General features: G+C 60.4%; 1 protein-coding gene across 17 annotated transcripts in view; it reads right to left on the reverse strand.

Moving 5' to 3' along the window:
• Nucleotides 1-12168, reverse strand: part of IQCE (IQ motif containing E) — a 40516-nt gene that overhangs the window by 9433 nt on the left and 18915 nt on the right. For 9 of the 17 annotated variants that reach the window (XM_027527920.1, XM_027527911.1, XM_027527912.1 and 6 more), the window contains 11 exons: nt 11995-12065; nt 10715-10787; nt 10425-10474; nt 8487-8650; nt 6916-6971; nt 5607-5785; nt 3877-3981; nt 2692-2782; nt 1702-1875; nt 436-459; nt 155-251 (listed from right to left, as the gene is read on the reverse strand). In XM_027527920.1, coding sequence (XP_027383721.1) covers nt 155-251; nt 436-459; nt 1702-1875; nt 2692-2782; nt 3877-3981; nt 5607-5785; nt 6916-6971; nt 8487-8650; nt 10425-10474; nt 10715-10787; nt 11995-12065 — 1084 coding nt within the window. The remainder of the gene's footprint in view (nt 1-154; nt 252-435; nt 460-1701; nt 1876-2691; nt 2783-3876; nt 3982-5606; nt 5786-6915; nt 6972-8486; nt 8651-10424; nt 10475-10714; nt 10788-11994; nt 12066-12168) is intronic. The other 8 variants (XM_027527921.1, XM_027527915.1, XM_027527917.1 and 5 more) reach the window with 1 other exon arrangement.

Genomic DNA, 12168 nt, shown 5'->3' on the forward strand with positions numbered 1-12168 from the left:
CAGCGGGCTCCGCTCGTGACAACTCTGCCCGGGTGCCCTTCCTCTCCTCCCGGTCCGGCGAGGCCTCTCCTCCTCAAGGCCCCGTGTAGGGACGCCCCGGCCGGGCAGGCGGGACCGGTGGCCCCACGGCGCCGGGGGCGTGCCCTGAACCCACCTTCCAGCCTGGACTGGCCTGCCTTACGGTCCGTGCTCCGAGGGCCCTCAGCTCGCGGACGCAGAACTGAGGTCCGCACGAGTGTGCTGAGGGGATGCTGTGAGTGAGACGGAAGTGTGAAATCATCCACGCACCAACTGCACGCTAGCAGCACTCAAGTGTTTCGACTCAGTGTTGGGGTCTAGCCTGATTTCGTGAAGACAGGGACCCCCTCCCCCACAGGCAGTGGAACCAAAGTGAAAACATGTGTTTTGGAAATTGGTGAAATAAAACTTGCTTACTTCATCCAGAAGAGCCCTTTCTTTCTGAAAGAGAGAGAAAAGTGGCGAGTTAACACGAGGGTGAGCTTTTTGCAGTGCTGTGTCTGTTTCTCGAGCCCACCCTCCCCCCACCCACACCACGGTGCCGGCCTCCCTGACTCCCTGGGAGCAGCAGGTGGAGCTGGGGGAGCCGGACACGCCTGCAGCAGCGAGGGCGAAGCGGGTGGCCACGGTCAGGACGGCAAATCACTGCGGAAAACTCAGCCTGGTGGGGGTGTCTGCCGTGAAGTGACTCGTGGGGACGCGCTGTGACGGGGCTGTCTGAGGCTCCGGACGAGGGAGGCCCCCAGCTGGAGCTGTCCGAGCACAGGGTGCCCTCTGTGGAGGACACGCTCACCCTAACCCTAACCCGTGCAGGCTCTGGGTCCCTGGCTCCTGAGCCTGAACACGCATCAGAATCTCGGGGGCAAGCGTCTTGAGTGTGGCCACAGTCCTGTGGTTTGCAGCATGTCCTTATTCAGAGAAGATACACACGGAGGCCTCATAATGTCTAAAACTTACTTGCAAACAATTCCAGAAAAAAACAGCACGTGTGGAAAATAATCATGACTAAATGTTAACTCTTGTTGAATCGAGGTGGTGGGCAAGAATCAGAACCTCACTGAATGCACTGAATCCTTTCAACTTGCTGTGTTTTGCACACTTCTGTAATAAGTCCGGAAGAAATTACAATAACAAACCTCCACTGCCTACTTTCTGGAGCTAAGATTTTACAACGTTCAGGTAAGCAGAGAACTCTGGTTGTGCTTGTCCAGCTGGGGGAATGAGGACTGAGCTGCGTTTCATAAACCGGAGGGCTCCCGTAGGGCCCTCCACCATCAGAGAGCCCCTGCCCTCTCTGCAGGCCACGCGGGGGTCCCCCCCAGGGCTCGGGTCCGCGCTGCCCCAGCTCACAGGCACCAGTGCGGGCCCACGGCCCCCTGGCCCGGCCCGCCTCCTCCCCCCAACCCCCAACAGCCTCTCCCTGCCCCTAACAAAACGCGGTCCCAGGAGCCCTGCGGAGGGGCAGGAACACACTTGGGGGAGAGGATGTGCCCGGAGCCAGCGTTCCAGGGAGCCGGGGACCCGGCCCGTCACTGCGTGAGCCCACCAGGAGGGTGACAGAGCCTCCAGACCTGCTGCTGCACCCCCAACTCCCACATGCCTCCAAGCGCGCCTCCCTCCCGCCCCTCCACGCTCACACCCTGCCTCCCGCCAGCGGGTGGAGCAGGGCCGCGGGGCGCTCACCTGCCGCTGGTACCCCTTCCACCTGCGCTGCAGGACCCTGGCGGCCTCGTCTCTCCTCCCCTCTGAGCAGGTGGAGGGGGGCCAGGAGGAGCCCCCCTGGTTCCAGTCCGGCTCAGCATCCGGCTTGGAGGGGCTGGCGGTGGGGCTGGGAGGCTGGCTGGGTTCTTCATGGGTCTGCAGGGAATTCAAGGTGAGAAGGATGAGCTCCAGGGGGTCGGGGGGGCAGAGAAGATGGCCTTCGGGCAGGCGGTGGCAGGATATGAGAACACCGGAGACGCTTATCAGACCAGACTCTCTAATTTAGAGGAAACTGTGTCCACAGTGCTCAGAGGCCCACGGGTGTACACGGTAAAGCCCGGCTCTCGTGAGCCCTGTGACTGGGGAACACTCTCCCGTGAGGCGGCAGGCCCCGTGGTGCCACCCAGGTGACCGCGATGCCCTGTCTGGGCTCGTGCACCTGGGCATCCGTGCGCGAGTGTCCGCCTCGCGGGGGTCCTGTCACGGTCTTCCCTCCAGTGCAGTACGGGATTACGTAGGTGGGACTTCTGAGATAAAAGGCAAGAGATCCCTAGCTTGGTTTTTAAGGGGGAAAGAATCAAGAATTGCTATCACGACCATAAAAATCGCACTTATTTCTACTATTTTAGGGTCCACATTTATTATCTACAGGGAAACTTCTCTGTAAACAGAAAAACATTTGGACTTTCTCACGGGAAGACCGCAGGCTCTGTGCAGACACGTGCTTCTCAGTGGAGAAGTCCGTGGGGCGAGCTGATACAAGTGGTATGATGAACTGACCGTCGTCGGTTAGTCCAGAAGCCCAGGACTCAATGGCACCACTCACAGAAACCGACAGTGATGGTAAAACAAGACTGTCACCAAGGGCTTCCGGAGAAACCGCGGGTGTGGGAACAAGTGGGACCTCGGAGCGTCAGCTTAGGGCTCCCCCACCTCCCCGCACCGGCAGGAGGTGAAAACAGATAGCCCTACCTGGGGAGCCGCCGCCACGGGCTCATCTTCCTCGTCCTTCTTACTTCCTTCCAGCTCCTGAAACTTCCTGGTCAGCGTCTGAACTTCCTCTCTAAGGTGAGAAGGGGGAGGACACCTCACCTGCCATGACGCTGTGTCAGCGTCTGGAAGTGACAGCAGGGGGCTGCCTACCAAGCCCTGTAGGCCCGGGGGACCCCACGGCCGCTCACGGGAGGAACTGAGGTGACCAATGACTAGGTAATAAACAGCGGGAATGGGAGATACAACGCATGTCCTGGCCACAGATCTCAAAGGTAAAGTAAAAACAGTTCTTCACCACATACCCGCCCATTCTGATTTACTTTAATTCTAGGCTTCTGACAACGTCTAGTCACGTTTATTCTGAAAATAGTATTTTTCTGTTCCTTTCAGTAATGTATATCTTACTAATTATTCTGAGCACCAAATATTTCTGCTTGGATTTCTAATCTACTTTTGGGGCCTTTGTTATTGAGATAAATTCACAGAACCCCAAGCCCACGTTTTTGAAGTGTGCAGTTAAGTGGGTTCTCACTCACAGTGCTGTGCAGGCGTCATCACTGCCCAATTCCAGGGCGCTTCCGTGCCCTAGAAAGGAGCCCTTTAACCTGACACTCACTCCCTCCCCCACCCCACAGCAACCACCATCCACTGTCTTCTCGAGGAATCTGCCTGCTCCGGGTATTTCCGAATCAGACGGTCTGAGAGCGTCTCCGCCTGCCTCTGTCACGGCATCACGTTTCTGAGGCTGGCCCATGTTGCAGCAGGGGTTGGGCCTCACTCCTCTCTAAGGATGTACTTCAGCTTTTTAAATCTGATGGACATTTGCCTTGTTTCTACGTTTTGTCTCCTGGGTCTTATCCTGACCAGGGTGTGGAATCCGGGCGTGTTCTGAGGCTGCCCAGGAAGACATGCTGGAGGAGGGGGGCCGTGAAGCCCAAGAGCCAACACCGGCCTGACCGTGAGGGGCCTCTCCCCGGAGGCCGGGTGTTCACCCTGAAGGCAGCAGCAAAGCCATGAAAGACGTCAGGAGAGCCACCGTGTGATCAGGCTGGAGCTTTACGAGAGCCGCTCTGGGCCCAGGGCGGGGGTGGGCCTCGGTGGGGGGCAGGCAGGGAAGTGGGGACAGGCTGGCACCACGTGGCTTCCTGATCCTCGCCCACTCACCTCAACGCCTTCTCTCTCTCTCTTCTCTCCCTCTCTCCCTCCTTCATGCTTTCCAGCTCCTTCTCCAGCTCGGCCTTCGTCTGCAGCAGCTGCTTCACCTCCAAACTGAACAAGAACCAGAGACGTTTCAGCGTCACTGAAACAGGCTCACAGTGCCGGGGTCATCGGAGCAGGGGGAGCTCTCAGAAAAACCAGCAGGTCCGGCCTCCTCGCTTCTGCGCAGACGAGGGCGCCGACAGGCCCTTCTGGGTGACGCTGGGAGCCCGGGGCCGCCTCGTCCGCTCAGCCGTTTACCGAGCACCTGCCTGTGCCAGTGGCGGCCAGGAGCAGGGTGGCCGCGTGAGGCGCAGGCCCCGCTGTCGCGGGCGTCACCAGCCCAGGCACAGGCATTAGCCAGGGTCACACTGTTCGGTGATCGACCTGCACTCAGATAAGAGCTCCTGGGGCTGGCAGTGGGGGGTGCAGCCTGAGCCGGGGACGGGGGTCCCCCGGCATCTCCCCCCAAGCTCTCCCGTGCCCCACAGGTGACACGTGGCCAAGAACGTGGCTTTAAAATGTTCCACTGCTCACTGAGGTGGTGACCTCACATGAATGAGATGCATGCATGAGTCACGTCGTAAAGGCTCAATGAGTAGAAACTGTTATCACGTCACGCGGTGGCTTAGATCATCAGAGATGCTCTTCAGTGTGCCAAAGAAAGTGGAAGTGAAAGTCGCTCAGTCGTGTCGGACTCTTTGCGACCCCGTGGATTACAAGGTCCATAGAATTCTCCAGGCCAGAGTACTGGAGTGGGTAGCTGTTCCCTTCTCCAGGGGATCTTCCCAACCCAGGGATCGAACCCAGATCTCCCGCATTGCAGGCAGATTCTTTACCAGCTGAGCCACAAGCAAAATGACTCCTAATGTTTATAAACCCAGCACATGGATGCACTGTTAGACTTCCACTGGAGGTGAAATGACTTGCCTTCTGCTGTGAACCACAGACCTAAACGTGCACAGAATCGGGGAGGGGGGTCTCAGAAGACAAGGCCGGGTTCAGGAGACGTGGGCAGGGCCCGGCTGGGCGGGGCCCGAGGGTCTCTACCTCTAAGAGGTCCTGTGTGACGCTGAGGCTGCTGGCCCCCAGGCCACGCTCTGAGCAGCAAGGCCTGAGAAACAGCATTTCCGAACTGCAGCTGGAGAAGCCACAGGTGAACAGGAGACAGGCGTGTCTTCTGTGGGCTACAGAGCCAGAGGCGAGAGAGCAGAGAGGAAATAAACCAGACCTCAAGGCTCTGCTGTCCACATGCTCATAGTCGCCCTGACGACTCTGTGCTCTTCACCACCAGGGCCTTTTCTGATGCACAGATTAGAGATCGTGAGCAGAGCACGGAATCTTTAAACCCCTGTGTGTGAGCTCTAATGGAGGGCCGACATTTTACACAGACCAATGAAAGTAAGTTCTTCTCTAAGAAAGAATTTGGAAAGCCCTCTGGAATTTCGTGTAAGATTTCCATGGCACTCCCCACGCATTTGATAACGAAATAGGCCAGTGAGTGCCTCCTTGTATCACCGAAGCTGCCCTCGCCTCACGGGTAAACCCTCAGAAGATTAATAACCATGTACAGAGGCTTGTGTGACAGCCGCTGTGCCCTGTGCCTCCCCAGACCCACGGGCAGCTCCGCTGCAGCGACGGCACGCATCAGCGGGCGTGCCCTCCCCGCCCCCCTCGCCCTGGAGCGGGCCACCTACTCTCTCTCCTGCAGCTGGGTGTGCAGGGCGCTGCGCTCGCCCTTCAGGCTCTTCACCGCTCCGTGCAGACGCTCGTTCTCCTGCAGGTGCAACGTGGGGCTGGACGCCGAGGGGGTCAGGGAGGTCGACCTCGCCGCCTCTGAAGCCTGGGGCTTGGGGCTTTCCATCGAACTGAGTTTCTGGAGGCGACACAGGCATCTGTTAGATGTTATTTCTGATTTTACTTTCCTAGACAAGGGACAGCAGCCAGAGGGAACCTCCACCCAGCGAGGGGGGTGGGGAAACCTCTGTGTGTGACCCGAGAAGCCTGGGACCCTGCCCGGGGAGAGGGTAGCTCCGCAGAGTCCTGGGGGCGATGGCAGGGAGTGGGCCCCAACCCCGTCACTCTCCCCCTCCAGGGTAGGGAGGCCCAGCCGGCTTGGGGCGGGCGCTGCAGCAGCTGGAGAAGGTGAGCCCAGTCTGCCCCTCCCTGTGCTCGCTGGCCTGCTGGCCCCAGGATGTCTGCAATGTTCTGTCCCAGGCTGTCAACCGGACAGACAGGCCCGCTCCAAGCCTGAAGGTTCCCAGCACCCTCTCCCACCGATGTCAGCATCACCCCACGTGGAAAAACGCTGCCCACTGGCTCCTGGACTGCCTTCAGGCGCCTTGAGCTCCTGACGGGTTTCGTTCTTAAATTACCCGCAGTTTACAGAAACTCTGTCTCCTGCCTTTGTAAACAGGTTCGATTGTTATTTTTACTGTTCCCCTCTAGGCTGACTCTGCTCCAACAACTGAGAGCTCTGACTCTGTGTTTTACCAATACTGGAACAGTGTAGACACGTCTGACCAACCTCAACAGAATCAGATTCGCAAATTCACGTGGGGGACGCGAGGACCTGTTAACTTCCTGGTTGGTAAAGTGCAGATGCGCAGTTTTCTGTGAACTCAGATACTACACAAGCGGTGAGAAAACCCGCCTGGTAAGTGACTGGCGGCACAGAGCCCCCGGGTGCCCGTCAGGCTGGCTCTCTGAAAGGCTCGGGGTCCTACGCATCCCCGACGGTTACCTCCAAAGCTGGAAGTGCTGTGGCGTGCTGTGTGACCACGCCTTGCCGTCTGTGACACAAGAGCAGACTTGACACGGCCGGGCGTCCTACCTAGACCCTAAGAGTCTCCTCTGGCCAACTCATCCCATGCGTAGCTGTCCCTGGGCACAGACGGCCCCCCTTATGTCCCGGGAGCAAGGCTCCTTCTGCCCACTTCCTGGGACCTGCCCCTCTTGCATCGGCAGGGTTGGGGAGGGAAGGGCACGTAGGGGCCCACCACTCACCTTTTCCAGCTCTGCGATCCGCCGAACCAGCCGGGGCTTGCTCCAGTCTGTGTAGCCTGCTGGGACAACAGGGTGTGAGGGACACACCTCCACAGCCATCGGACGGATCCCTTCGGCCGGGACCTCCTGTCTGGGGCACGGCCAGACGGCTCCCCTCCAGGGACGGCCCCCAGCCCAGGACCCTGTGGTGCCGGCACGGCTCTGCGGTGACCACTGCTCCTTTCAGCTCCTCGTGCGACCTCTCCTGACTGCCCCGCCTGCCAGGACAGCCCTGCTCTGGCTCACCAGCGAGCCCTGCGGCTGATCCCAAGCCCACCCCGGCCCTCGTCCTCCCAGACCCAGCGGGACTCCTCCAGCGCCCACTCCACCCGGATCTGTGGGTGCTTGGTGTCCACTACCCGCCCAGAGGCTCCGCGGTCACCCCCCACCCCTGCTCACGGGCTGGGCATCTGTCCCCTGACCTGGTAAGTCCCAGGTCCAAGTCTCCCTCCGGGGCCCCGCCCTGACGTCACCCGTGTGCCTGACCCCCGTTGGGTCCTCGAGCACAGCCGCAGCCTCCCCTGTGGCCCCCCTCTGCCCGCACCGGCTGTAGCCAGACCTCACGCTGCCTCCCGCCACCGCGGAGCCCCGGGCCAGGCCACCAGCAGCCCCAGAGGACCCTGCAGGGTGCTGTCCTCGCGGCCCCCTTTCCTGCGTGGCCTCCATGCAGCACAGGAGCGGGGCTCCTCTCCTCTCCGCACAAACCCGCTGCCCTCTGAGTGGCCTTCAAGGCCCCGTCCTCCACCGGCCCCCGCTTCCAGGGGCTGGGCCCGCTGGCTGCCTCACAGTGCCAGGCCCACTTGGGGCTCTGTGCCCGCTGCCCAGAGTGCCCCTCCCGGCTGTGGGCACGGCTGACCCCCTATCTGCCCCTTCCCAGTGCTATTTCAGCAGGTCAGCCTCTCCCACCTGCACGCACCCCCACAGCTCTGCCCGGGGCCCAGGACCGTGCTTGACCCATGGCAGGCTGGTGACACGGGGCAGCCTCCCCCCACTGCACGGGCCTCCACGGCTCTGCCTGGGGCCCAGGACCGTGCTCGGCCCACAGCAGGCTGGTGACACGGGGCAGCCTCCCCCACCCGGCACGGGGGGCCCAGGACCGTGCTCAGCCCAGGGCAGGCTGGTGACACGGAGCAGCCTCCCCCTACTGCACGGGCCTCCACGGCTCTGCCCGGGGCCCAGGACCATGCCCTGCCCACGGCAGGCTGGTGACACAGGGCAGCCTCCCCCCGCTGCACAGGCCTCCACGGCTCTGCCCGGGGCCCAGGACCGTGCTTGGCCCACGGCGGGCTGGTGACGTGGGGCAGACTCCCCTACCCGGCACGGGGGGCCCAGGACTGTGCTCAGCCCAGGGCAGGCTGGTGACACGGGGCAGCCTCCCCCTCCCGCACAGGCCTCCACGGCTCTACCCGGGGTCCAGGACCGTGCTCGGCCCACGGCAGGCTGGTTGCGCGGGGCAGCGCTGCCCAGCGGGGTGGCCGAGGAAGAACAGGTCCCCTCGCATGTCCTCCGCCCCCGGGGGCCTGGGCAGGTACCCTTGATCTTGGAGGCGGTGGGGGAGTTGCTGAGCATGCGGTCCAGGTCCTCCTTCAGGCTCTGGTTCTCCTCCGTGAGCTCCTGGACGCTCCGGGACAAGCTCAGCAGGGCACTGCTCATTTTCTTCTGCCTTTTAAGGCCTATTTTCTTCTCCACTGGAGGCCTAGGAGCAACAAGACCCAGCGGGTAAGGTTCAGGTCCTGAGCTGGCCTAACACACATCCCAGGGGAGGGGCAGGCACACGGCGGCCTGGGTGCTCAGGGTGTCCTGAGCATGAAGGTGTGCGGTTCACGGGGAAGGCTGACTGCGATTCCCAGACCAGCGGACTGTCACCCTGGACAGGGGTTCACTCTTCTCATGGGCACGCCTGCCTACACGGGACTGCGTCCAGTCGTCAGCGACAGACGGAGCAGCATCACCAGAAGAGCCGTGGAGGGGTCCCGCCCCTCCTGCTCCATCAGTCCTGTCCTTGGACGGCTGTTCTGATCGCGCCTCCTTCTCTGCAAAGTCTAAAGTGCGGTCAACGCTGGTTGGTTACAGACTCCTCATCTGCCAAGTTGTCTGCTCGCTAAATCTTCTCTGTGAGCGCCGGATCGACGCCTGCGGTGCCTTGTGGTATCCCCGTGGCCACCCAGGGCAGAGGGGAGGAGGCTCTGAGTCTCGGGGAGCCCGCTCCCGGCGGCGGGACAGGCACTGCCCGCGTCTGCTCTCATATCTGCTCTCAGCAGGGTGGACCACGTGGTCTTTCCCGTTTCTGGGCTGACTTCACCACTTTCCCCAGCCCCCTGCAGCGGAGTTCGTCATTGGGAGGAGCTGAGACGTGGCTCCGGGGGGACTGCGTGTGTTGGGGCTTTGCTCAGGCTCAAGCCAAGGTGGGTGGAGGGCTCAGGGCTCATGAGCTAACAATGGGCACCAAGTGAGGCGCCTTTAGACAGAAACACGGGGAGGCGGGCTGTGCGCTGGCCGGGTGATGGGAAAGCTGACCAGAGGGTGTCAGGATGGAGCCCGTGCTTCCCCGGGGGTGGCGGGCCATCACTCGCCCGTTCACACGGAGGGCCCGTTCACACGGAGGGCCCGTTACAGAACACAACGCTGCCCACCATGGATGCCACCTGCAAGTCCTCTGGCCCCTCTCCCGCCCCCACTTTAAGCTACTGGGGGAAGGAAAAAGGGAAGAGCGTGCTGGCAACTGTGAAGGCTTAACTGTTGTTGCTGTTGTTTAGTCGCTCAGTCGCTTCTGACTCTGCGACCCCGTGGACTGTAGCCCACCAGGCTTCTCTGTCCATGGGGTTCTCCAGGCAAGAACACTGGAGTGGGTGGCCATTCCCTTCTCCAGGGGTCCTCCCGACCCAGGGATCGAACTCACATCTCCTGCATTGGCAGGCGGGTTCTTTACCGCTGAGCCGCCTGGGAAGCCCAGATGATGAGTAACTGTCAGTAATTCACGGCGGAGGCCGGTGACATGACTGAATTTGTGACAAGGGACCCCTCCTTCCCTGACCTGCTGAGAGCCTGACATCATCTGGGGACAGGACAGGGGAAGATGTACGTGCTGAGGAAACGCCCCGTCTCTCCCAGTAAAGGTATTTGGCAAGACGATCCTGTACTCGGTCCTAAATGTCTTCCTAAAAGGAAGATCTGCTTTGAGAAAGAGTGTTTCCTGCTTCTAAGCTGGAAGCTGTGAGGTAGGAGCACCAGCGGGAGCCCAGAGCACCAACCACGCTGCCAGGGGTCAGAGACGGCAGCTGGGAGGGGGCATCCGTGACCCCCCAGGGAGGGCACACGAGAGCCTGAAGCTCGAGCGGCAGCTAGAAGCCCCAGACCCAGGGCGGGGTCCACGCTCCACGGAAGGAGCGCCCCTACTCTGCCAGCCGCTGAACACACAGACAGCATGCAGAGCAGGGCTCCCAGACAGACAGACAGACAGAGGGTCGTACCTCTTTCCTGTCATCTCGGAGCTTGCGAGAAGACCATGGAGACGGTGAATCTGCAAACACCAAGTTAAAAGGCGGCTAACACAAAGCGAGCACCAAGGAGACTGTCCTCTGAAAAACTGAGTCTCTGTCGGCCCAGTGGCAGGAAGTTAGCACTAAGTTGCTGATTTGTGTTCCAGTCAAGATAAACTAGAAGGGGAGGGTCCCACACAGCAGCAGGGCCACCACCCAGCTCGGCAACTGACCGTGCTCCGACCCGAGCCCACCGCCTGCCCCGGGCAGGGGACACGCACCTCCTCGTAGTACGTCTCCATGGCGATCCGCATCTCCTCCAGGTTCGTGGTCTTCACATCGGTCTGCAGTTTGCTAAGAACCCAAGGTCGAAGTTAATGTGGCAGTGCCAGGCGAGTGAAAGGGGAAGTCGCTCAGTCGAGTCTGACTCTGCGACCCCACGGACTACACAGTCCATGGAATTCTCCAGGCCAGAATACTGGAGTGGGCCTATCTTCCCAGCCCAGGTCTCCCGCCTTGTAGACTCTACCAGCTGAGCCACCAGGGAAGCCCAAGAATACTGGAGTGGGTAGCCGATCCCTTCTCCAGTGGGTCTTCCCGACCCAGGGATCGGACCGGGGTCTCCTGCACTGCAGGCGGATTCTTTACCAACTGAGCTTCCAGGGAAGCCTGAGGGGCCTTCAGCTGGCGGGTGGCTTGCACAAAACCCACCAGAGAATTCTCACACCTACGGGGCCCTTCCCGGTAGGACCAGGCACCTTCCAGGGTGAGGTAAAAGGCCTCCTTCTGGGGGATATTCTTTGCTAATAAGACGGTGTCTAAAAACCGGAGTAATTGTGAAGAAAGACCTCAGGGTTAGAAAGGACAAGCCGTCTTTGGGGAAGGTAGGGGAATGATTATTTTTTAAAGGAAAGAGAACCATTTTTTTTTTCTCCTTGTACTGTCCATATAATTCTCCTCATTCTCAACACTTAACAGACTCCAGAGAAAAGGCTCTACAGAGAAATGAAGGTAAAGTTACTAATACAGTTTAGGATTCTGAGACAGAATGATAATGAGACAGCTGATAACTCCGGCCAGAAACAAAGGAAGACGGGGTCTATTGTATAAAGAGGACACACGGGATTTCCTTAAATAAACTCCAACACACCAGGAAAGGCTCCCCTCTGGGATAAAAGAGCAGGCAAGAAATCTGTATAGCTGCTCTAAAAACAGCACAGGACCGTGCGGGACGGTGAGAGGCAGCCTGGGGAGGTGTCCAGGCAGCAAGAGCCTGCGCGTCTAGTCCATGAAGTCAACACTGGAGACAAGACATGATCACAGGAGGTGAAGGAGAGAAGGCGTGTCTTCAAAGAAACGGGAGCAAGGAGAGAGAGGGGAGAACATGGCTCCTTGGTGGTGTCTGGAGGAGGCCACTGCTCAAGCTTTGGTGACAAGTGAGGCTGGGACGTGGGCAGGGGAGGGGTGGGACAGCGGGTGCCGACGCTGGGCTGGGAGCAGGACGGGTGCGCGCGCCCAGCTGGCACCCAGGCAGGGCCCCCCGGCGCCCCGGGCCCCGTACTTGATAATGTTGTCCTTCTCCTTGCACTGCTGCTCCAGCTTGAGGACCCTCTGCTTCAGCCCGTTGATCACCTGCCGGGGGACCACACCCATCAAGCTGACTGGGGGAACACACCCCAGCCTCAACGGCCACGGCCTCCCCTGCCGCACGGAGACGCAGCCGGACCTGTGCCCT

The sequence above is a fragment of the Bos indicus x Bos taurus genome, chromosome 25, assembly GCF_003369695.1.
Source record: "Bos indicus x Bos taurus breed Angus x Brahman F1 hybrid chromosome 25, Bos_hybrid_MaternalHap_v2.0, whole genome shotgun sequence".
NCBI lineage: Eukaryota > Metazoa > Chordata > Mammalia > Artiodactyla > Bovidae > Bos > Bos indicus x Bos taurus.